Below are 26,189 nucleotides of genomic sequence, written 5' to 3' on the forward strand. Positions count from 1 at the left end.
ATTGGATACCATACATATTGACGAATGAAATAAAGTGTTATAACTGCTTTATTTAGTTTTTAAACAGTAATATCCGTTGAAATGGAAAAGGTAACATAGACTCCAACTCCGAGTGTACTCAACAGTCCAACTAAAAGAACATAAACTCCCGAACTCCGCATAGCTTGAACCAACTAACACATACCACTTTAGCTTGAAAGATTAATTAATATACAAGGTTTATATTTGATGTCAAACGTGAATGAAGTGGTGGCAAGTTTCGTTAATTCTGAACTTTAATAATCAAAAATTACTTTTACTACATAATGCGGCATAGCCGACAATATTTTTTTAATCAATTAGCCTATAAATCGCGTCTTGCGCGTGCGCATCAAGACACATTTTACGATACCAGATGTTTTAGACTATTCAAATTATATTTGACTTGCCTATATACGATTACTTAACGAATATGATCCAAAGATAGTTTTTTAACAGTTCAGAATCAGATTTACAATCAACTCATTCAAGTTTGCTTAAATCTACTTAGCAATGAAATAAATAAACTTTCGACATTGAGCTTTATTTCAAGAATTTAAACTCACTTCCATCGAGTAAAACACAAACTATTTATTTATCCAATTACTAAACACAAGCTAAAGACAATACTTGTGTGATTATACTATATATTATAGTGAAAATTATAAGTCTTCTTTCAAATATTATGTTGGGAAAAACATCACATAGTTCCGAGGCTGATAATGGGGCTTTTAGTCTTTCCTTATTGGACTAGATAAAACATTAACTAATGCATGAGATTTCTCAATTATGTAAAACAATGACTACTCAAAAATATCTAATGTATAAAAATAGTTAACAAATTAATTACGCAACTCAAGATACACAATTCACTCAGACCGCGTTACCAGCCTCCTACGGATACTACTTACATCGACTACTACGGGGTGAAGACATTCAGTCCGGCAGACAATCAGTTACTTGAAACATTCAATTTGAAAGTATATATCTACTATTATATTAACATACAACATATATGTATTCATGAAGGAACATTACTTTTATACGGATAGAAACTGCAATTATTTTGACTAATAACACCTTATCTATTAGACAAAGACATTTTTAGTCAATACAATTTTGTACATATTATTTAATTGAGTATTTATTTATTTATAAACATCGATATAATGTAGGTTCGCTAAGCACATGTAATAATGACATTTATTTCAAAAGTGTGTAAGTATAATACTAGTTTAAAATTCCATGTAAGTGATATATGTACAAATATTAAATCGACTAAAAAGATGGTTTGGAAACCTCCGGCGTTTATCTGAAACACATCTAAATACTACACTTTACTAATCTTATAATATTAGATAATTAACTATTTAACTTTTACAGAAATACTTAGAAGAAATTCTCTGTAATAACAAATTCATTTTTGCTTATTTCTTCAAAACATAATCAATAACTGATATTAATTAAACAATATTCGACTGACCGAAACTATTTAATTATATGCAGCATATTATATTCACCGATAAATAAAAACTAAATAATACTAAACAATAAATTTCTTACATATCATTCTCATAATTAGTTCCTAGGTCAGCGTCACATATATATGGCCAAATTTGATGATTTCATGATTAACTCAATTTGATGTTATGATTTCAAGTCAATCGTTAGTATGTTTACCTAGAACAGTTAATTGATTTTATATTTTTACATTTCGTCGCGCTTTATGTACGAACATGACGTCGTAAACAAAGCGCGATAATGAATTTCTTTAGGTCACCAAATATTTATAAAGATAACTCCGCGTGAATTACACTATTAAATTATCAAAATATTAATATATACTACAACAGTGAACTCGTATGTACTAAAAATGTCCATGTCGGTAATGTTTCATAGATGCAGTCAAATCAATAAGATAAAAATAAGTTCCAAATCGCTATAAACAAATTCACTACATGTTGCTCCAAACATAAATTATATCCGGGTTGCACTCATTCAAAATTCAACTAAGATATACAATATTTACATAACTCAATCAGTTAAAATTTTAGCTTTAGGGTTTTTCTGGTCAAAATGTCATGAAAAATGACATATAAAGAACTAGAAATATTATGTACAGTATATTTACAAGATTAATATAATCTAATAATCTAAACTTAATCGACGAGATGACGTTTGTCATCATTGTTACGTTTACGGCCCTTGGCGTGTGCTAACATCGTAACTAACTTTTTGTGGCTATCACCAACTATCCAGCCGTGGAGCTGGAGATGTTCCTGCTGCTGTTGCTGCTGCTGCTGATGCTGCTCCTCGTCTCCCGACGACCAGCCGTAGGCGGTGGTGCGCGGGCGCGGCTTGGAGCCGGACGAGCCCGAGCGGGGCGCGTGCGACGTGTACCCGTGCGACGTAGATGGCGTGGGTGACGCGTAAAGGTCGATAGCGCTGCTGTCGTCGCTACCAGCTCGGTTACCTCCAGAACTATTATTAGAGACCGTATTGCGATTGGAACTTGACATCCTGCCTTCGATATCGTGTTTCCTAAATGAAATGTGACGATTGTTACGTCGTGAGCTTGACTGCTGCCCATCTCGTTTCTTTCCTTTCTTCTTGCGAGCAGAGTTTAATATAACCGATTCGGCGCTATTGGGTCTAGGCGGAAGTCCATCTGGCTCCGACTCTGAACTCCAAGTCTCAGCGAGCACATTCTGTTTTCCGACTGTGCATTTACGGCGCGCCCGTTGTCTCGCTACTCCAGTGTCGTCGTACTGACTACTTTGATCAAACGCATCAGCGTCAAGATCGTAACTAGTGCTGATGCCTTCATCTAATTTACTTGACTTCTCTTGCGATTTTTCTTTCTTTGAATCACGAGACTTATGAGAAACTTCTTCGTCTTTCAGTGGTGTGGAATCCCGACGTTTACTAGATTTATAATATTGTGGAGCATTATGCTTTTTCGAAGTTTTGGTCTCATATTCATTTGGCGAAACAGTTTTGGATTCTTTCACAGAAATGGTATCATTTTTCTTAGATGTACTAGGTCCATAATCTACCAAAGAAGATATGTCATCGTATGTTTTTGACGTAGATGGCCCATAGTCTACGATGGAAGAACTGCTATTTTCTTTTGGAGAAACTATCGAATGTTCATTTGGAGATGAAATGTTTAAGTTTGATGGAGATGAATTGTCACTTGTTCTAGAAGGGGAGCCATTGTATTTACTAAGTTTAGAAGGTTTGTCATAATTTTGTGGCATCGCAAAATCATCTTTTTTTGGAGTTCCGCCATCGTTCTGCAAAGCGGAAGAATTTGGTTCGTCTTCAAGTAAGCTGTCAAACAACTGATCAAAGTCAGCTTTAGGTTTCGGTGGTTCTTTTACTTTTACGCTCTTTTTATCACTACGTACTGCATTATGTTTAAATATTCTGCCCATTACAGCATTTTTTTCGTGGGCATCTCTCCTTTTTGAAGGAGATAAGTTTTTCTTATCGCCGACGTATGATAATAAACAGCTTGATTCACCTTCACTACACATGTAATCGTCTGACATATACACGAAATCGTCTACGTCCGATCCACTTTCACTTGAATTTCCAGGAACATCGTTGTAGGTATTTGTTTTTGACGTAGAAGGTTGTGGTACGTCCTTATTATCAGTGGTTTTATTTTTTTCTGCGTGGGTTGATGGTCTTAATTCAAACACCTCTTTCTCATCTTCATTGTCCATAAACTCATAAACATCCACATTTTTCTGTGCAGTTGAAGCGTTAGTATCGCGCGTGTTTTGCTTGTCACTCACCTCAGGTTCTCGACACTTTTTCTTTTTAACAGAGGTTTTCTTTTTCTTTTTATTTACAGGCTGTGCTACAGGTGGGACAATGCCAGACATATTAATTTCGGACGTAGGTATAGAGACTTTAATACCATCAAATCCTTTAAGCGCTCCTTTAGTGAGCACTTGAGTACTCTGGCTCTTTTTTGTATTTCGTTTTGCCTTTTTCTTTTCAGGCTTTTTGCGCCCTTTGTTACTGAAAAAGGAGGAATTTTTTAGAATAAAGATCATCAGGATGTAGAATTTATAGGTTTTCTTTATTGTTGGACCAGCCTTGTGGCTAACCACACTGCTTATATGTACCTACTATACAACTTACCGGGCTGTCGAAAAATATATTAGAATTCTGCTAAAGAGCTTATTTAAGACTTGTTAATACATAGTCTATAGAGGGTTATTTTGCAACGACCAGCAGATTTTTTCCCCCAAATAATTCTGAATCTATTAAAACCAATGCACTGGGAAAAAAAGAACTTTTGTATATTGTTTTTTGTCTCAGTAGCACCAGTCTGTACATTAACCTCTTTCGACTGATGGACTAACATTGTAATGCGGTAGGCATGTACGGAAAATTGAATTACATGTGGGTATTTCAAAATATTCTTTATTTATTTATTAATTAGTTAGTCATAAGAGTATCTTTAGCTCCCTCAAACGCTAGGACGAATACGGAACTAGGTAGGCTAATCGTTACAAGCGGTTCAGTGGTTATTGTACTGATAGTGTTTTTAGTATGTCTAAGGTATTTGAGTGAGACATTTGGAAAAGCATTTTTTTGTAAAAATCAGTTACAGTTTATCAGTGTATTTGGTATTTGTATTCAATACTGCAATTCAAGCATTTTCCGCACCGAAATTTATTGCATCTTCCAATAAAAGTCCCGTCAAAATCGGTCCTGCCATTTCAGATCTTCGCCGGACGAACAGACGAGACGTTTTACAAACAGACAATTGTAAAAAAAAATATTTTGATGTATGTGTAACATGTATGTAACCCTATTTATATTCATACGCATGTAGTAAAAAACAGTTATTTCAATATTACGTGGCTGGTTGTTGAAAAATAACCCTGCATCTAAACAGTTGAAGGCGCGGAATACTATTTAATTACACTGGTCTACAAAATAGTAATTTATTTTCGGGTTGAGTAATGAAACCCACATATATTTATAGTTTTACTGAACATACACATCAAATACCTCTTAGTCAACTTTTTGCTTATTACAAACTTTAGAACTTAATTCTCAGTTAAACATTTAGAAAGGAAAGCGACCTCGCACAAGAAAAAAAAAATAGTTAATGACTATTAACATGAACTTAAGGATGTTCTAACCTATAGTTGTAAGGGTTTCGTATATCAAAATTAGAAACGGAATACCTACAAGATAAATCTGCTATTACCTTTCTGACTGTCTGCATCAATGAACTTTATTTAAATTATTATTTCTATTTCTCGTACAAAAACAATGTACAATTACTGGTTGAGAATGCCTTGACTGACTGGATAAGAAGCCAAACCTTTATTGCGGGAGTGACAGAAGTGAAATTAAAGTTTTGATAAAGTCAAACTTCTAAGCCTAAGTTATAAATAAAAAAAACCCGACAAACGAACTAAAAACTCCCTTGAATTCATCAATATTCTATTTCAGACATCAATACTTGCAGACATTCGATTATTCTTCCCCACTTCCCCGCACAACCTATAAACGACTCAACTCAACCGCACATAATTCACCTTAAAAAAAAATCGAAATCGTTAAATCCGTTCGATCCGTTCGAAGAAGCTATAATGCCACAGACAGGCAGACAAAAACACAGAAAGATACGACAAAGTTATAACACCTATTATATAAAAATAAATCTCACTACGCATTTTTATGCTCGTTATATTGTTCTGTATTTTATTTCACTTTAGCGAAAAAAATACTTCAAAATTAATATATTTTATTAAAAAACAATGTAGACCAGTGTTATTATTCAGTTCAGTGTTTTAATATTAAACAGCTAGTACAAGATAATATGCAAAGAAGGGATTTAAAATTATAAACTTTAACATACCTGATGGTTGGCTGATCAATAGGAACTTGTACTTGTTTGGCGGCTGCCGCTTGAGATCGACACTTCCTTTTAATCTTATCGAACTTATCTTCAAACATGTCAATATTTTCGATAACATCAGGGTACATTTTTTCTTTTATGGCAGGAACCTTAACTTTTAGAGGAGTAGGTTCTCGGTTGGTTTTTATTTCCTGATTATTAGACTTGTCCAAGTTTGAACTACAAGAAGCAGGATGAACGTCACGGTCATCAATTTGATCAAGTCCGACATCACTAATACTTCGTTGAATAGTAGCCTTCGTTTGCCTCGAGCTTGCATTTGCTTTGAAATTTGAAAATAAATCTTTTTCCAAGTTACGGACTTCTTCACTGTCTAGTATGTTTTTAGCAGTTATAGAATCTACATCACCGTCACCACGGGCAGGTTTGTCCAATGAATCAAATTCCTTGACGATCGATGGACCCTCATAACTGTGCATATCATTTTCAAAATCGTTCGGTTCAATGTCAACGTTAGCGTCAATGTGAGAAGCATTAGCTTGACCAGCGTTAACGTAATCTGTGTTAGCTTGACCAACATTAACTTGAGCTGCGTTAGCTTGGACAACGTTCACATTTGCGACGTCGACATGGCCAGCTCCAACATATCCGGCATTCACGTGAGCAGCACTTATGTAACCGGCATTTGCAGGAGCAGCGCCAACGTATGCTGGATTCATTTGTACAGCTTGGGCAATATTAATAGGAACAACGTTAATGTTAGCAAGGTTTAAGTTGGCTAGATTAACATTGGCAAAGTTAACGTTGCCAAGGTTTAAGTTAGCAAGGTTGACGTTTGCAAGGTTTACGTTAGCTAGGTTTATGTTGGCTAGGTTTAAGTTAATAATATTTAAATCATTATTAGACTTCAATAACTGACAGCAATCTAAGAAAAGTGCCTCATCTCGGCTAAGTCCCCTCTGTGCCAGTTGTAGTTGCATCTGTTGTTGCTGTTCAAGGGGTTGTTTCAGTATCTCAGCTCTTACAAGTTTTTGCACTGTCACTACGATTTCATCCAGAGTGGGTAATTTGATTTTTGAATATTTTGGGTTCTTCTTTCTCTTACGTTGTAACTTTTTGGTTAATTTTTTAAGTTTGTCAATTTCTCGTTTATAGAATACTAAGTAATTGGGTTGTTCATAATATGGTTTAGTTTGCATTTTCATTTCAATTTCTGACAGTTTTGATATATGAAACAATGACATCTGATGGCGCAAATAATTATCAGATCGAAGAAATTGTTTCTCACAAATCTTACAGTATGTAGGCACGGGTTGTACGACAACGGGTTCTTTTACTTGAGGTACGTTCTGAATAATTTTCTTTTTAATAATGGGGCGTCGTGGTTTGGCGCCTCGTCCTTCAATGGATTTTTTATTTTCATTTTGAAGAGAACGCTTATTTGTACGGGTCTTTGACGCATAACAACTGTCGTCAGTATCGTTCGCAATGATATGAAATGTTTCTGATATTTTTTTAGAAGCAAGTAAGTTGGATTTACGTGGTTTCCTTTCTGAAAAAAATCCAAAACTTTCCATAAACTGTTCGGATCGGCGTTCATCGGCGTCATCAGGGATATTCGGTTTCACAACATTGTTAAATGCTCCTAATGTACGTCTACGTGGTTTTGTACACTTATTTTTGCCTTTAATAGTCGAACGTTGATTAACTTTAAACGTTTTCTTGGTCACTTTCGGGTTTGAGTGGTAAGATTTCCTTTCCTTTTCTTCGATGTACTTTTTTAGCGGTACATCACTTTTAGAAGAATCGTCTGAATCACTTCCATTATCTTCGGAACGAATATCGAATTTTCTGTCACCGGAATCTATACATTTGTTAGTTTTTATGACTTTATTAGCGTAAGACTTAGCGAGGTCCGACGATGATTTATTGTTATTACATTTATGAGAATCTATTTTAGCCTTTTGTTTATTTTTAGGCCGGCTGGTTTCCGTATCTATCATGTCATCTAAATCAATATCATACGGGTCAAAATCATCTGAAGATGTTTTTACAAGTACTGATTTTGATCGAGTACGTCTCGCTGCAAGTGGCATGTAACAAGTAGTACGAGTTTCTGAAGCTAGAGAAACTTTATCTTTACTTCGACAATGTAAAGGTTTTCCCTTCCCATATTGTTCTTTTTTAGAATATGATTTTAATTTCTTTCTTTTCGAAAAATTATCACATTCATCACTTTCTGAAGTAGTGAGTTTTCTTTTTTCTGCTGACGTAGTTAACTTTTTGTTTAGTGATTCCAAAGGATAAGTTTCATCTTTTATTTCTTTTGATTCGTTATCATTTTCACTCAATTTTTCATGTTCCTGCTTATTGTCTTTAAAGTTATCAATTTCTATGTTTTTGGTCTTGGGTAATATTTCCGACGTATTATTTGTAGATTCAGAATTAACAGAACATTCAGAATATAATCTCGACCTTGGACCGTTGTTGATAGTTTCAGTATTGCCTGTGTCAATGTCTTCATCATCCATATCAAAGAATCGCCTTTTATCGTATTTGCGTCTTGCTTGCAAAGACTTTTTGTATTTTGTTTCTCTACTTGTATCCCGATTGCGAGAATGTTTGTTATCTGTATGTAGATCTAAAGTTTTGGAACTGACGGGAGTAACCGGACTATCCCTATTAGTATTCAAGCAAACTTCGTCAATTTGATTAGAATCTTTATCGGGAGTTGAATGTGCTTGCGGTTCGATTTGATGGTCTTCATCAAGCATCATTTTAGAGAAAATTAATTGTTTTTTTGTTATTGGAGGCTTATTTTCAGATATAACTTCGGGTACATAATTTTCGCTACTGTACTGCATGTGTAATGTATTCTCTGCATTATTTGATTTTCCCCTACTACTACGGCGCAATAGATTATCTTGATTTTCATCATCGTCCAAACATAAATCACTATCAGTATCTACTGATGCTATGTTGCTGCTATGCTGTGCTATGCTGTCTAATGCTAATGATTTGCTTTTGCGTAACTTCTTGCTCCTTTTATCAGTTTTAGTATGTTCAGATAGGTCCTCTAAGTTGCTGATTTCGTGACTGTGGCCGTGACTTTCAATCCCGGTTTGGTGCGTATTAATTTCTATAAAATTGGTTTCTGAAAAGTTTTCATCTTTCAATTTACTGTCTGAAGGCAGTGAACATTCTGCAATATCCATATCTTCATTTTTTGTAGTTTTACTAGTCTTAATATGTCTTTTCCTTTTTCTATGTTTATGTTTATGAACGTGCGCAATTCGTTTAACTTTGGAATCGAGTGCTCGACAAGGCGCCGCATAATTTTCAGGTATATTAGTTTCATCGTGATTTATATTTGGCAATGTAACCGATTTTCTGTCTGCTAGTTGAGCCGACACTGGTTCAGTATTTTGTATCATCACTTCGTCAGACAAAAATTTATTTACAATGTTGTTTTTAGAAGCTTCCTTTTCAGACACCTCATTCGTTCGTTTTATTTTTTCATGAGTCTCAGTGATTTCGACTTGTTCATTTTCAGGGGTGTGTTGACCATTTTTTCTTTTTCTGGATGATCTAATTGATTGTTTTCTTGCAGTTTCTTTATCTTCGACAGAATTTTCACCTTGAATATCATTTTCGTAATGCCTTGCATCTTGTTTTGATTGAGTATACTCGTAATTTGACTCTGCCGATTCATTAGAATTTTCTGGATGAAGATTGTTAATTATACTTTTTGATGATGAGTCCTTGATGTTTTCTTTTTTAAGTAAATCTTGATCGGGAGTTGTCATTTCTGAAAGGGCACTCATATTATTTTTCAATTGTTCCCGGTTTTTAACTATTATTGCTAATGAAATGTCATCATCTGAATCCTCATCAAAAGACCCATTGAAGGTGTCTACCGGGTTTTTCAACGCGGGGGTATTGGTGACATCCATGGTAGATAATTGCGATGAAGTTCCTTGTGATTCAGAATTATTAGAACATACTGAAATATTTTGAGTATCCTCAGCATTTACTTTTTTTGCACCTTGCTGCATTTCGATACCGTCATGTTCAGGTATGGTTGAAGTTTGGGTATCACTTTCATCTTTTTTCGTATCTGCAATCGGGTTAACTGCTTGAACCTGTTCCTGGTTGTTTTTGATACTCGTTTCAGATAGTTGGTTTGATTTACACTGTTGTAATTGTTGACTAGCACAATTTATGGGACGCGGTTCTACTGCAACAACCGCAGTTGGACATGCAACTGCTTTGGCTTTTTTGTGCTGAGTACTGCTTATTTCGGCTTGCTGAATGGCAAATGATATTTTCAAGGCTAACGATTTAATGTCTTCGTTTTCACTATTTTGAAATTGTTTAATGATTAGAAGCGCATTTGCATTCACGGAATTTTGGGCTAAAATAGGTTCTATTAATTTTGAAAGATTTGGGCTTTGCATTTCTGCAGTTGTTTTTGAACATGATTGAGTTTCTGTGTCATTGACTGTCATTGAAGCAGAGTCTTTTAGTTCATTGGTAGTTTTCGTATGAGGTTTATTTTCTGCCAAGGGTTTATTTCTTTCTGAGGGCGCTTTTATGCGAACAGCTCTCAAACTAGCAGTTTTATCGTTTACTGTCTTAAGATTGGTTTTAACTGAAGTTGAATAATTTTTTAATACGTTTGGTGGAACAACTATAGATTTCGTTAGATCTTCAGCAATTTTTAACAAATCACTATTTATATTTGGAGTTTCATCCTCAGTTAAATCTATGACCATACTTTCAGGTTCATTTTTTTGATCTCGATTATTATTTGTTTGGAGACTTTCTACTGAGTCAGACATATATTCGTCTACCCTATCATTGACATCTGAATCTTGTTCCTCTTTCTTAGTGTACACCAATATAGGAGGCTTAACATCTTCCGCAGGACCGTCCACCTTTATAACAGCAGGTAACTGCTCAAACAGTGGTGGTGGTGAATTGGGTGGTAAGGGAGGCAGAGGAGGCGGAGATGGACACTCCAGTGGCTCTGCTTTTTGTGTTATAAGTGGAGGCGGTTGGGAATTGCATGCCTCTGAAGGTGGTGGAGGCGGAGGAGCTCCATAAACTATTGGTGGTGGAGGCGGTGGAGGCAGCAGATTAAAGTTCGCCTGTGGCAGTGGCGGAGGAGGTGGCGGAGGTTGTAAAATATAAGACGACATAGCTCCACGCCTTTCATCCACGTTATATGATCTGAGGAACTGAGAAGCACATGGAAGGTTATTTTTTAAAAAATGGCTGTTCTGTGTCACACCATAAATGTTTAGATTTTCATTTTCTAAAGCTGACACCACGTGTTTCGATGTGGAAGCCTGAGGTTCATTAGAGTTTGTCGTCCTTGTATTACTAGATTTTTTTTCTTCACAATTTGTTTTGGTTCCAGCAGTGGACTTAGAGACATATTGAGGTAATATGTTTAATAGTTGGTTTCTATGATCAGCAGGCATTGTACCCAAAATTTCTACAAGTTCCTTAGGCAACATTGCAATTTTTTTGGCTGTTTCAGGATCTTGTTCTTCAGTTATAGATGTTTCAGTATGCGGTATATTGTTCTGGGGGTCAGTCTGGTTATTGTGGTTCTTTTCCATTGGTAAAGCGACATCATTAGGCGCAACAAATTGTGCAACTTGAGAATGTAACCCGCTATTGGATATACCTCCGTAATTGAACGGGGCGCCTACAGTAGTACCGGTTAGAGTATAAACTGATGTTGTATTTGCAATAGTTGTACTTGCAACACTAAGAAAAGTATTTGTTATTGTTGGCGAATTCGTCTCATCTATTTTAGTGACTGAAATGCAAGCATTTGCTAATGTATATACTGGTACAGTACTCTCATGTTTGTTTAAAGTTGTAGACATCACAGGATTTGGTAATGTATAAACAGGCAAAGAATGAACGACAGGGTTGACATTTAAGGCTGAAGTAGTCGCATGAATGGGTCTCTTAAGATTGGTCCGGGAATTAATTGATGAGCCTACAAAAGACGTACTAGGTAATAAATTTCGCGATTTAGCTGTTACTGCATCAAACTGGTAACTTGAGGTATTAGCAATGTTTGATGTATGCAAAGCGGTATTTACTGAAGACTTTTCCGGCGTTTTCAAATGTGGTTCCGAATAATTCAATTTGGTCTGCGGTGCATTAACATCTACTTCATAAACCTTCTTCGACTCGATGTCTTTTTTTATGATATTTACACTAGAATCCAGATCATGCTCGACAAACTTTGTTTTAACGTCTCCTGTTCTATCGTGGCTCATCTTATCGTCTTCCGTGTTAGAATTAGTAGTCGGCTTATCGTCATCCATGGTTAAATCAATAGACATGCTAATATCAATGTCTTTAACTTCAGGGCCATCAATATCTACTGAATTTGAAGTTGTTTTTCCAGACAAGTCAGTTGGTAAATCAGAAATCGTTTCCATTGCTGTCGCAGCCTCTTCCGGCACTTCTTCTGGACTAGTTCGTTTAGATAGATCCTGAATAGAAAATCCCTCGGCATGATCGGACATTATATTAGGTTCATTTCTTAGTATTCCCCTTACGGACAAGTCAGTTGGAATGAAATCCCTTTCAGGATTCTTCATTGACAAGTCTGTTACGTTGTCATACTCATCCGTGGTAGCTGGTCTTGCACTTAGATCGATGCTATTTGAGTGATAACTTGACGGACCAGAAGGTTTAATACGCAAATCTACAACCAAATTGTCCGATTCGATGTTATCATCATAAATTCTTTTGTCAGTAGTTTTATTTGATAAGTCTAAAGTTTCATACATATCATAGCTGTTAATTATAATAGAGCTGTCGTGTTTCGATAAGTCTTCTGAACATTCCATTGGCAATGACTTGCCAGATAAATCCAAAGGAGCAGATAATATGGATTCTACTGTTGTACTCGCATGCGCAGGAGGTATTTCATGGTACTCATTTTCGATGTAATCTTCCTGCGTTATTTTATGGGCTAGATTACGATTAGGATGACCTTCAATTAAGTTTGAAGTAGAAGAACTCTCATGGTAAACGTCACTTTGGACATGATCATCGATGCCAGGATTCATATACATTTCAGATTGCTGTTGATCATTAAATGCTTTTTGTTCTATCAATAACTCGTCACGTAATTCTTTACCATCATTTAACAAATCCTGTTGCACAATATGACAATTTTGTTCAGATGTTAATCTATGTTCCGATAATCTTCGTCTTTCGAGTAATAATTGATCTTCTAAAGCTTTCTCGTTGTTAAGGTTATGTTGAACTAATTGTCCAGTGAAATCTGCGTCTGCATTATCATTTCTTGCTTTTTGATCAATTGATATGCGCTCTACTGTTTGCCACTGTTGATGATGAAGGCTTTCTTCGTTTGATGCCAGTTGCTCTCTGTAAGACCTTTGTTCCATTAATGATCTTTGATCAATAAAAGGTATTTGATTATTGGAATCAAGCTGCTCGTTGCAAGAACCTTGCTCGATTGTGGTAGTTAGTTCATTGGAATGCCTTCGCTCTATAGAATTCCTCAGATCACTCGACAGCTTCCGTTCGCTAGAATGTTGCAATTCACTCGACATCCTTCGATCGCTAGAATTTCTCAGTTCATTTGACATTCTTCTTTCACACGAAAGGCGTAGTTCGTGAGACATCCTTCGTTCGCTTGAAAGCCTCTGTTCGTTGGATAACCTGCGTTCGCAAGAAATTCTTCTGTCACCCGATATCCTGCGTTCGCTGGAAAGCCTGCGTTCACTGGAGTGTCTCTGTTCGATAGATGATCTCCGCTCATCAGTCATACATCGGTCAACTGAGGACCTTTGCTCATTTAGAACTCTATGTTCATTTGCTATTCTTTTTTCTAAGGCTTCTGTCTGCTCTGTTATGGACCTCAGATCACACGTTCTATTTTCTTGATAAGTTGTGTGTTCTGATGCAGTAGATTTATCATTGTGTGGTCTTTGTTCGTATGAAGTCCAATGTTCATTTGACGCTCTTCGTTCAGACACCGATCTTTTTTCTTTAGAAGACCTCCGAGAAGTTATAGGTCTCTGCTCTGGAGGCAACATCTGATCGTGTAGGACATGCTGATCTGAATTCTTTTCAGCTAATAACCGCTGCTCAGTATATGACATTTGTTCTGAGAGCGATCTTTGTTCAGCATATATTCGTTGCTCAGGAAATTGCCTCTGCTCCGAATATACTCCGGGTTCTGGACAAGTCATGGTTTCTGGGTATGTCCTTTGTTCTTGATACGTCCTATGTTCGGGGTAAGCACGCTGCTCTGGATATATTCTTTGCTTAGTGTATGCCCTTGATTCCGAATAAGTTCTCTGGTCTGCATAGGCCGACTGTTCAGCATAACCCATCTGCTCTGAAAGTGTTCTGTGTTCGAATTGTTGCCTCTGATCAGGTAATAATCTTAAATCAGTGTACGGCATCTGCTCTTGATAAGGAATTTGGTCCGTATAGTTCCGTTGCTCAGGACGTGTCCTCTGTTCGGCAAATGTACTGTGTTCTGCGTGTGGCCTTAACTCCGAGTATGGTCTCTGTTCATAAGATGCTCGCAAATCAGAAAACCTTTGATCTGGATAGGTCCTATGTTCTGGATACGGCTGTTCAGGATAAATCCTTTGATCTGGGAATGGCCTTGATTCATTGAAACTTCTTTGTTCAAGAATAGATATCTGCTCGGCTAGAGAAAGAGATTCAGGTCCGCACGGTCTAGGATCCGATATAGTTCTATATTCCGATAATGCCCTTGGGTCCGGATAAAGTCGCTGATCAGATCGCTCAGGGTGTGTTCTTATCTCAGTTAGTAAATCTTGTTCAGAGCGAATCATATGCTCTGTTAAGGTCCTCTCGGCAAAAATTCGTTGTTCAGCTACTGATCGATGATCAGGTAAAGATACTTGTCTCGGTTCAATTAAAGCTCTATGTTCGATTCCAACATTTTGTTGGTAAGTTTTGTTCTCGATAAGTCGACCTCCAGACATTTCATACTTATGGTGATACTCAGCTCTACGAGGTGACTTCGAGTCTCGATGAGCTTCAGACGATTGGGCTTGTAGAATTTCATTTTGTAAATGAATTGTTTGTTTATTCTTATTATTATGACCGTCACTTGATGGACTAATCATGACTTTTGAATATTGGTTATGGTTAGAATGTATTGGATGTAGAGAATTAATGGTAACTGCACCAGTGTTTTGTGGAATAATCTCAATTTGAGGTGGAAGGCCAAATAGTTTTTGCTGCGAATCACGTCGAGCATTTGATCTCAAGCGATTGGATTTACGCTTAATTGCAGCTTCTTGTTGTTTATTGCCTGCTTGACTCTTGTTAGCCAGCTTCTTTTGTCTCACAGTTTCATTATTTTTTTCTTTAATTCCTCGTTTTTCTTTCCTCGAACCAAGACCATGAGTTAGTTGCTCCAGAGCGAATTGCTGGGAAATTGTATTTTGATACTGAATTTCAATTTCTCTGTCATGCGGTAATACTGAACGAGAAAATACTTCGGCCGGTTTCGGGTCTATTTTATGATCAATAGGTGGTCTTTGAAGATAAAACCGATGGCCTGGATTCATTATCATATCACTACCACAAGTGACAGACAACTGTCCACTAAGATGTTCAGTTGGACTAACTAACAGATTAACAACAGGGTTTTCAATCACACTGCTAGCAGTACTCGTGTTTAAAATTGCATTTTCAGGCTGAAGCATAGCCGGATTCATGGCTGTGTCAGAATTCTGGCTATCATTCGGATCAGATGACGGTATACTTTCATCACAAGTATCTGTTATATTATCTAATGAATTAGGTTCTACAAGTTTATTTTTTAGCATCGCAATGCAATCGTTCAGACCTTTACGCGGCTTATTACACTTATTCTTTTGATTTGCGTAAGGGTCTATAGGAACTTTTTGGTAATAAGGTAAAGGTGGTTTATCTAATCTTGAATCAGATGCTTCATTTTCAAATAATTCCTGCTGTCCCGTCGGTACATGTCGCCTGGTATTGTTACATTCTTGCGGTACTAAATACATATGGTGATACTGTACTGTTTTGTCGTACGTTACACAGTCTGCCGTCAGACGAGCTATGGAGTGCTTTAACGGTGTGTTTTGCGCTGGCGGCCCGTTATTTCTCATGTCATCATTTCGCCGATTATTTGCTCCTCTTCCTCTCCCTGGTGGGGTTCCCTCATTTCCTCGATTGAAGTGGCCTCCTCTACCACTATGTTGCCTACCGCCGGACTGATTACTATTTATGTCAATTCGGTCGGGCGGCTCATTGTTTCTTGGCAGCTGGTCAGTGGGAGAGTTGTTGTTTGTTCCAGCATTGTTGTGTTCCGGAAGTTCAATATTGTTATCATTCGAGTTTTGAAGTTTTCTTCTTGCTCTATTTATAGCAGCTTTGCGATTTATATTATCGTTGTGACGGCTATTTTTATCAGTAGCACGCTTTCTAGGTTTAAGCGGCTTATTGTCTTCGTCATCATTATTAGGAACGCTCTGGTCTTGATCCTCTTTATTTGTTGGTTCAGTATTCGCAGAGTTCGAAGTAATATTTAAATCTTTTACAGTACGCAGCTTCCTGCTTTTGGTCTCATCATTAGCAGCACGATGCTTCAAAATTAATTTGCCTCGTTTATCAAGTTTTCGACGCGGTCGCAAATTAGGATTCATAGGGTTAAGCATCACCCGGTGTCGTTTAGCAGGTAAATCCGCAATCATCTTGCGAATGGTTTCGGCTAAAAAAAATATACATGGTTATTCCTCTATATAATTAAATAAAAACTTATTTCAAATAAAATGATGTTACTTACCATCGCCGACTTCACTGCGAATCTTCTGTCGGGGCCGCATCAGGTTCTTTTGCTTGTGTCTGTTTCGCATATCTTTACGAATTTTTCGGCGAATTAGGTTATCTGGTAGACGTGGACGACGTCTACGTACACCAAATGGTCGATATCGACACTTTCTGCGAACTGCTGGTGTATCGCCTGCGCAGTCCAACATATGTTGATGCAATTCCTCTAAAGAAACAGACTTTTTACACTTCGTGCAGTCTCGGATTCCACGGAGAGGCCTCGTTCTGTTACTCATTTGACTCGGTGGTACGTACAAATGGTGCAGAATATCGGCATTTAGAAGAGGCTCACCAACTATTTCGTAATGTTGAACTTGAGCATTAGGATGTTGAATAGAGATATGAGTAGACAGTGCTCTAGAATCTCGTGTTTGAGCACCACATGCGCAGCAAACATAGCATCTGGGTCTTACCCACTCTCCGCTTAGCACAGCAGGTGGTAAGTCGTATTTTGGTCCCGACGGCGCTAATCCCAAATAAGTCGGTATGTCTAATCCGTCCCTGTTAGGGGGAGAGTTCTGCGTGTATTTTACTAACTGCGACGATGACGTCGGTAACTCCCTACTTTCCAGGATTTCTTTTAATTCTTTATCGATAGCATGCTGTTTGTCAGTCTTCTTTTCTAAGTGCGAAATATTAAACTTGTCTTCATATTTCTTGCGCATACACAGCTGAGTCCATATATCCAAACTAGATACCAAAGTTATAATACAATTATTAGTATGGGAGTCTCGCTTTAGTTGATCAGGATTAATAACACATCTGTCATTTTCTAAATTGTCCCACTTCCATTTATGTTTAGGTGCAATGCTACGAGGTAAGTAGCTATCAAAAATATTCCGGGAGTATTGTTCAAATGCCAAGAGTATTGGAAAGCCTTCTGCTGTGTTAATAACAACACTGTTTTTTGCCTTTCTTGTCTTGATAGTATTTTCTAAATCCGGATTAAAATTAAAGGAGCCGTCAAGGCATTTGGTTAGGTTTTCTTGAACATTACTGGCTACTTTTGAGTAGAAACTTGTATCAAAGCATTTTTCAAATTTTTGTGTATTGTCGTCAGTTGATTTAATCCAATCCTTTTTGGTCGATTCGCCAGTTCTTGGAGAACGATGAACGACGCCTAATCTTGAAAGTATCTGATCAGCGTCAGTGTTGTGAAAAGAAAAATTGGCAGGAATTCTTTTGTTCCACTGTATATCATCCAGAACGATAACAGCGTTCTTCTCTATAATTGCGTTGTTACCTAAATTCTTGCTGGGCGGTAAAATCAAATTCGTTGTTATATTATCTTCAATGTCTGCTTCATCGTGTACGTGAGAGGGCTTCAGTTCACAAGATATTACAATTCCATTAAATCCATCTGAGTAATCTTTGTCGTTCCGAAAGTCATCTTTGATATTATTGTCTTCCTTCTGCGACCCGGTCTTCTGGCGCAATTTACTGCGGTATGGTTTTTGTTTCTCACAAACCGTCAGTTTATGTTCAGCCAAGTCCGAAGTCGTAGGAAAACGTGCATGACAATCAAGACAGGCAAAGTATTGATTAGGATGACTATCCACCATATGACGAATAATATCATTACCTTCAGCCTCCGTATGATTACAGTAAAGACAGGCAATGAAAGAGTCTTGTCTGGAAGTAGATAAGTGCATGCGCCGAGCATGCTTTGATACAGTTTGTTTCGAAGCGAATTTTCTATCACAATAGGGACACAGAAACTGCGGAGTTGAATTGCTATCAGATTTATTTAGACCATCGTCGGTCTTGTAACAGACTTTTGGTAGGTTGCTGTTTCTTTTGGGTTTGTCTTGAATGGTCTTTCCTTCTATTCTATTCACGTGTTTGGCCAAAGGACTGTTGGTGCTTCGGCGTGGTCTGAGTCTTCCATTTAAGCCAGACAACGGTTCATCATCGGTGGAGTTCATCATGTAGACTTTGCCAAAGCTGAAATAAAAACTAACATAACTACTAACACAGGATAAGATTTCTACTCAAATTAAAACGTATGCAAGAGCAGTAACGTTGTGTGATTAATAATAATTAAACTTAACAATTGCGTTTGTTTTTCGTTCATTCACAGAATTTATTTTGGGACGCAGATTAATTTATGGCTGTGAAAGACAATTTCTATTTTAGTTTCCATAGGATACGTAACACAAATTACGAGCTTTTCGTTACCTAAATATACCTACAATATTATTAGTACTGGTAACCGTTTTTCACGACAGTCAAGTTTCATCTGCCAAAGAGATTTCGATGGAGTGCAATTGGGGCGGATTATGTCCAGCAGTGGACGAATTTGGGCTGATGATGATTGATGAAGTCTATTTTTATTGTCATCGAGAGGTCTATTTTTATTGTCATAAGTTCTTATAATCCAATATTTTCTACAATCATGAACTTCTTATCTAATCTATTTTAGTATGCGTACTAAATACGCAAAATAAATCGATACAAAAACTTTATTTTTATAATAACTATCGTGAGAATGATTCATTATTAAATTATTCATTAGGCGCGAGCGCGGCGCTACGCAGCGAGATACGCGGCCGCTGACGTCAGTTCGACTCGCGATCCCGCCGCGTCAGCTCATGATTAAGGACTCCGGTTGGGTCCGAAACTAGTCAGGCACCAACGATAAATACGCGTGAGTAAACCGTTACATCAATAATTTAAAAATGATACAAAAATTGATTTAGGAAAGCCACTATGAAATTTCTTGGCAATGACTCGAAGGTGTTTTATTATTTGTAAGCGTTTAATCAAATTGAAGGCAAATTCAGAGGCAATTTTGTGCAATAATATCACATCGCAAATTTTTGACTTGCCATTAAAACAATCATCGGCTTATCATCATCATTGCAGCATCTTCGACAATCTTGTAACGCCGCTGAACTATCTTACGTTTTATAAAATAATCGTAAGATTTTTATGCACGTTATGTTTTCAGATACAGCCTGGTGACGGGCGGACGTCACGCCGAGAAACCTTAGTAATAGGGTTCTGTTTTAATTTTTTGGTTACGGAACCCAAAAACAAATTCAAGGTACTATTTAATATACCTTTCACTGCATCACATGCACCCTTTTCACTGTTTATTGACAAACAAAGTCAATAGACTTGAATCGGTCTGGGACATGCATTCCAGAACTTTTCTTTATAAAAATTACGTACGGTTTGGCCCGCGTGCACTCTTGCTCTATTAATCGTCATCGATTTCTAAATTGAGTAGACCGTTTAGGAAATACATTTTCTATCTCTTGACGCCCCAAAATTCACACCCGACCTGACCGTTTTTTTAAGATGAACTTTTAATTACGGCATCTTATTGAAACTGAAATTATTTCGACTCGAAATCTTTTCAGCATTCAATCAATCAACGTTTACCCGCAACTATGGATTTCAGATCTTAACAAAAGCTTGTTCTTGGAGAAAGGGCAGAGGGTATAGTGCCAATTACAACCCTTCCCACTAAGGGCCAATGTTGCAAAATATCACATAATTTTAACTATGTATAAATTTAATTATATTAAATATTACATGATTTTAATAACATTTGACCATTTTTAAGTTGAGTTAAGGTTTATTCTTTAACAAAGGTGTGCTTTTAAATCTCAAAATTCTTTACGACAGCTAATAAATTAGGTAGTTCACGTAATTTTGTTTCAATTATTATATTGTTCCAATCATTACTGTTTGCCCTGCATTCATGACTCCAGATACGCGGTTTTGAAACGTCAATCAATAAGGTAGTCTTTCACAAAGTGAAAGTTTTTAAAATATTGGTGATTCGTGCAGAAGACGTTTTCCGATATTTATCGGGTTAATCTTAATGTACCGGGTTACAAGTACGTAGTCCCTTAAATTCGAGACAGAGACACTCAATAAGTGTAAGTGATTAAAACCTTAACCATAAATGTTAACAAACACGGTTCGGAGGGCTTTGAATATCCATCCTATCACGGCACATGACATACAACCTAGTGACAAACGGACAGACAGACAGTGGAGTGTTAGAATAGTACCGTATAACAATTTTTGGATGCGAAATCAAAAAGGGCTAACCGTATAAATTACTTATAAAAACTTCTTTTAAAAAATCCTGAAATCGTTTCAATAGATCCTGAGAACACCTCTTCGAGTTCAACCACAGTTAACGAGTGACCTCAACCACTAGGCCATCTGTGCAGTCAAAAAGCATTGACCAACAGGGTCTAGCATTTAGTGACAGTGGGCTGTTGTATCGGAGCCATCGGAGGTGGGTTTGATTCATACCCAGGACAAATATTTGAGAGTTGAGCGTGGTGACTTTTTGTTTTTTTTTTATATTCAATTATTTTATTAATAGCTCTGAAAAATTAACAGTGCAAGCTTTGCTTAGTTTGATTTAGGATGTCTTGTGAGGGTTGCGAAATATAAAATCATAATCATAATATATAAAATATTTAAGCATAGGCTTTTTATTAAATGTTATGTACGGGCTACGTGTACATGGTAACACTTTTTGTATTTTTTTTTGTAGGAAATTGTTTAAGGTTTTGATTTCGATCAGATAGAGATATTGATTAGACTGTTTCCATAGAAAAATGCATTTCGCGAATTTCAATATAGGTATATTTCTTGTGTTTAAACAATATTCGTTAACTTACAGCCGCCCTAGACTTGAAAGCAGATTAACTTTATCAATTCATATTGATCAGATAAAGGCAACAGGGTCAACTCGGCTACGTGTCTAAATTTTAAATCTAATAATTATCTCTCTAACGGACTTAACCAGATGTCTTTTTAGCGAATTACGTACGTATCTATCGCAATATAATGATGTAGTATTATGTTGGCACTTTTATCCCCTTTTTTACGAATTGGTGGATAAATCCTCGAGAACTTTCTCCGGCCTGGGGGGGACGAAGGATGTCCGACTCTTACTTGCCAAGACAACAGAAATGTTTTTCCGTTCCTTATAGTCGGGGGCTGTTTTTAATATTTGTTTCGTTGTTAGAGTCAGACATTTCGTGTGTAGTCAATTTCTTAGGAAAATTATTTATTTTGGCCCATATTTTTGGAACCCTGAATGTCGCGATGCTGAATCGCACTTAACGATTTTTGGGAACCAATGATGTTACATATGCAGCAAGTCTTTTGGTTGGTAAAAATATAGTTTTCGCAACTTTACTCGGGTATAAATTCAAGTAAGGTATTAATTCTACCACGAATGGTTCAGTGTTAATAATATGCAAGAGAACAGTTCTAGAAATTGGGGCACCATATACGGGATTCCCCAACTTCATCTAAAAACAGCAATTGTTCAACGACGTGATATGACAAGAAAATTAATTTACAGTTCTTCTGACTTACAATTAGTAGTACTGCTAACTTTAATTGAATAAAGTTTACTTATATGTATGACTATCTTCGATTAAGATTAAGATTCTAAATTAATTACTTATCTAATTACAGTTTACAAACAAATGCTTAGTGAAGTAACCGTGTGCGTCAGTTCGTTATTAAGGACTCAGGTTGATTTGACTGATCTGGCTATCTCGATAAATGTGTGAGTACACAGTTATTAAATAAATAATTATGAACGATAAATAGCCTGTACCCTCCTATGCTTCTTAAACAATGTATTCTTTTTTAGTGCATTCGTGACAATTTTCGTTTACTGATTGATTAAAATACCTTTTTGGAAATCCCAACTTAATGCTAAACGTTCTTATTAAAAAAAACTGCTATAAACAAGACTGGACGATTCATAAGAAGGCAAGACATTAAAACTCGTTAAGTAGTTTTACGTGAAAGAGTTAAAACATCTATTCATTTACACTTACAAACTTTTGCGTTTATAATACTTGTACTGATATACATAACCCGTATAAAAAAGGTTAAAACCTGTTTTGAAACAGTTTAACCTATGTTTGATAAAATATGCCATAAGATAATCGCTTTATGGGCAGGTGTTGACCGAAAACCAAGCAGGAGGATTTTGATACTATTGCTATGAGTTGAGATTTATGCCGGATGCCTGATGATAGTCTTAAGGGAGTTTTTAAAGCAATAAGAATTAAAAAGTTCTTGTCCTTTTACGTTAATAATTTATTTAAGATTTCACTAATTACCCCTTTTATTGATTTTTAATTACCATATTTAAATATATAGATTTATCTTGTACGAAGTAACATGCTTGTATCTTGATTAGGCGCGGCAGTATATGTTGAAAACGTAAGAATTTCTTCAATCACAATACAACCTGTCGTCACTACCTCTCCGGGCACCCAGATGTATCCACGGGCTTGAGGTAGAGGCCTATCAAGCAGTAACTTGAAATTACTTTACATGCCCCGCTCTTGATATGGTAGGGTTTCAGTCTTTTCAACGATGGATGGATCATTAAGATTGGAAAGTCTATTTGACAGTAGGTTCTCGAAAAAGACTTGGTAGTCGAACGAAAAGAGAAAAGCAACGATCAAACGCTACTTTTAACAGCTAGCCTGGTATAAAACCTGGTTGAACTCATCAAAGTTTATAATGATTTAAGTGCACTCTATTTGTGCAAGTATCCTTTCATCCACGTTCATGATTTTAAGTATCCTTTAACGCGTATAATCGAGTGCTACACTCGGGTCCCTAGCGCGGGAAACTGGGTTAAACGTTTCAAGTAACACAAGTTGCGGCTGAAAATTACTAGAAACGGGTAAATCGGTACTTATAATAAAACTCAATAAAATATTTGCATTATGTAAGTAGTCCGACTAATAAGTTTTTATAGGAACAGGCAGTATATTGATCTGACCAGTCAAGACGTCACTTATCGATAACGAATGTCTTTGCCGTAAATTTTGAGGCTTCTCTACTAATTCTAAATCACGATGTCTAGAAACTCAAAAATAGCATCGAACCGAGCTATGATGGAGTGGTGTACGATGGACATCAACTACGTGAAGAGGGAATGAGTACATATGACGAGTCCTGCTGCTTTCATAAAGTGTATTTTTTAAGAAAGCATTTTTGCATGGTCCCCCTACGCATGCAACTTCTACAAAAGTTGAGCTTTAAAGTTCAAAATTCTTGGCCTAAAATTTGACCCTGTTTGTCTGAAATAAACAAATTTTCTTTGCAAATCCTACTACTATTATAAAGGCGAAAGTTTGTAAGTATGGATGTATGGATGTTTGTTCCTTTTTCACGTAAAAACTACTGAATGGATTTGAATGAAACTTTACCACAATATAGCTTATACATCAGAATAACACATAGGCTAAAAAAAAAAAATCTTAAATAAATTTTAGAGGTTTCTAATGTGAGGTCGTAAAAAACACATTTTTTGCGATTACATCGCAAACGCTGACTGAATCCTACAAGATAGATCAAAGCAATGTACTACAGTATTGTACAACTTAAAAAGGTCTACAAAAAAGTCCGTGATGGTATATGTTTATCTCTTAGTTGTCATCAATGGACTCCTAAACCACTTAACCGATTATAATAAAATTCGCACACCATGTGCAGTTCGATCCAACTTGAGAGATAGGATAGTTTAAATCTCAAGTTATAGTCGCAATTTCTTCTAACCACGCAGACGAAGTCGCGCGCAACAGCTAGTGTACTATAATTGTTGTTCACTAATACAGAGTACCTCAAATAAATATTGTACGCTTCTAGCAATCGAATATGTAGAAATCAATGATAATACCTTACTAGAGTGTGCCCCACGTGAGTGTAAAGTGAAAACTCTCTTACTGCTTTAACAAAATCTGACTATAGATAGCACAGTTAAAAAACAAAAAGTCATGTTCATGTGTTTCCTTATTCTGTCATAAGTTCTGTTTACATTTTAATTGTTGAATGTTTGAATTCTCAGTGTTAGCTTGTACTGTTTGACTTTTAGTCAAATATGAATTCGAATTCTGCATGCACCAGTTTTTTGAATTCATATCACATAGCAATTATCACTTGATATGTAAAAATAAGTAATGAAACAGTAACGGACAACATCCCGAAGCAAATCGACAATATAATTAAAATGTCGGATCGAGTCTGGGTGACGAAAAAGGGGAGGCCTTTGCCCAGCAGTGGGAGAATGAGGACATGGGCGGTGGATGATTGTGATGATTTTGATAATGTTGAAAGGAAAACTCAAACCATCATGAAGAAACCAGGCCATCTGAGAATTTCTGAGGCGGCAGCTTGAACCTTTAACCGAGGCAATACATCAGCCATAGAAAAATAAGTTATAATTCCCGAATCATTCCGAGTAAGAACTTAGTTATTATCGAAAATAACGCGAGAGTTTAGTAGTTAGTAAAAGTAGTAGTTGAAATGTCTATTTAATAAAAAATACTAATCTATAGATCTTTTGCAAAATCGTTTGCGTTTGCGTTAATTAGCTAAATCAATGTGATCTTCGATAGCAGAAGTGCTGTGTTAGACGGAGAGGTAACCACGCGTTTTGTTTGTGCATAGTGCAAATATTCAGATGTTAGAGAAATGATTAAGAGTTAGTCTTTATAAAGGCTGGGTTCTTGTGTATCTGCGAGAACTCTTGCCTCGTATTCAAGTCGTAGTGATTTAAAGTAATCGAAATTTTAACGGAAATATCTTTAGATTTATAAAGTATGTATATATTTGACACTGCTTTTTCTATACGAATATTATAAAGAGGAAAGATTTGATTGTTTGTTTGACACGAATAGGCTTCAAAAGTACTGGTCCGATTTGAAAAAATATTTTACTGTTGAGAAGCTACATTATCCCCGCTGAAGATAGGCTATAATTTTATTTGAAAAATATTAGGGTTCCGTGAGAAAATTGCGATATTGTAACCCAAAGTGTCATGACTTATATCTTCCAACCACGAGGACGAAGTCGCGGGCAATTGCTAGTAGTATAAATTTTGATCACAGAATGTTTAAACTTTCATGCTATAAAATCGAAGGGTATAAGACTTAAGAAAGTGCGTCGGTCGTAAGTATCTATTAGTATTACGACTAGAAGCGTAACCGACAACGGGTGCGAAAAGTCAACGAATATTAATCCAATACTGATTGGGTGCGTTAAACGACTACGAGGTTACCTAATACTTCCGTTCTGATCCCGTCTTCTTCACCAAATCTAGGAATACTCTTTTGAATAAGCAGTAATGGATGCAAGAGCAAACATTCTTTTGCTTACTTGCAATTTTCATTAACATTTTCAAAGTTAATCCCCTAATATATCTATAACAAGAATAGTACAGATTGAATTAATTTGCACGACGTGTAGAGGGTTCGTGTCCCGGGTAGGACAAGCGTTGGTGAGATCTACGAATGCTTGTCGTTTGTGCATGAGACTTGAATGTTTGTAAAACCCCCGCGACTCAAGTATTATCTCAATGTAA

The 26,189-nt window shown here is 36.6% G+C and overlaps 1 protein-coding gene across 2 annotated transcripts in view; it reads right to left on the bottom strand.

Moving 5' to 3' along the window:
- Nucleotides 1-545: 545 nt before the first annotated feature.
- Nucleotides 546-26,189, bottom strand: part of LOC113496189 — a 46,400-nt gene continuing 20,756 nt past the window's right edge. For both annotated transcript variants that reach the window (XM_026875338.1, XM_026875337.1), the window contains 3 exons: nt 16,773-18,760; nt 5,912-16,697; nt 546-4,050 (listed from right to left, as the gene is read on the bottom strand). In XM_026875338.1, the coding sequence (XP_026731139.1) occupies nt 2,178-4,050; nt 5,912-16,697; nt 16,773-18,744 (14,631 nt within the window). In that variant the 5' untranslated portion in view covers nt 18,745-18,760 and the 3' untranslated portion in view covers nt 546-2,177. The remainder of the gene's footprint in view (nt 4,051-5,911; nt 16,698-16,772; nt 18,761-26,189) is intronic.

The sequence above is a fragment of the Trichoplusia ni genome, chromosome 7, assembly GCF_003590095.1.
Source record: "Trichoplusia ni isolate ovarian cell line Hi5 chromosome 7, tn1, whole genome shotgun sequence".
In the NCBI taxonomy this organism is placed as follows: Eukaryota; Metazoa; Arthropoda; class Insecta; order Lepidoptera; family Noctuidae; genus Trichoplusia; species Trichoplusia ni.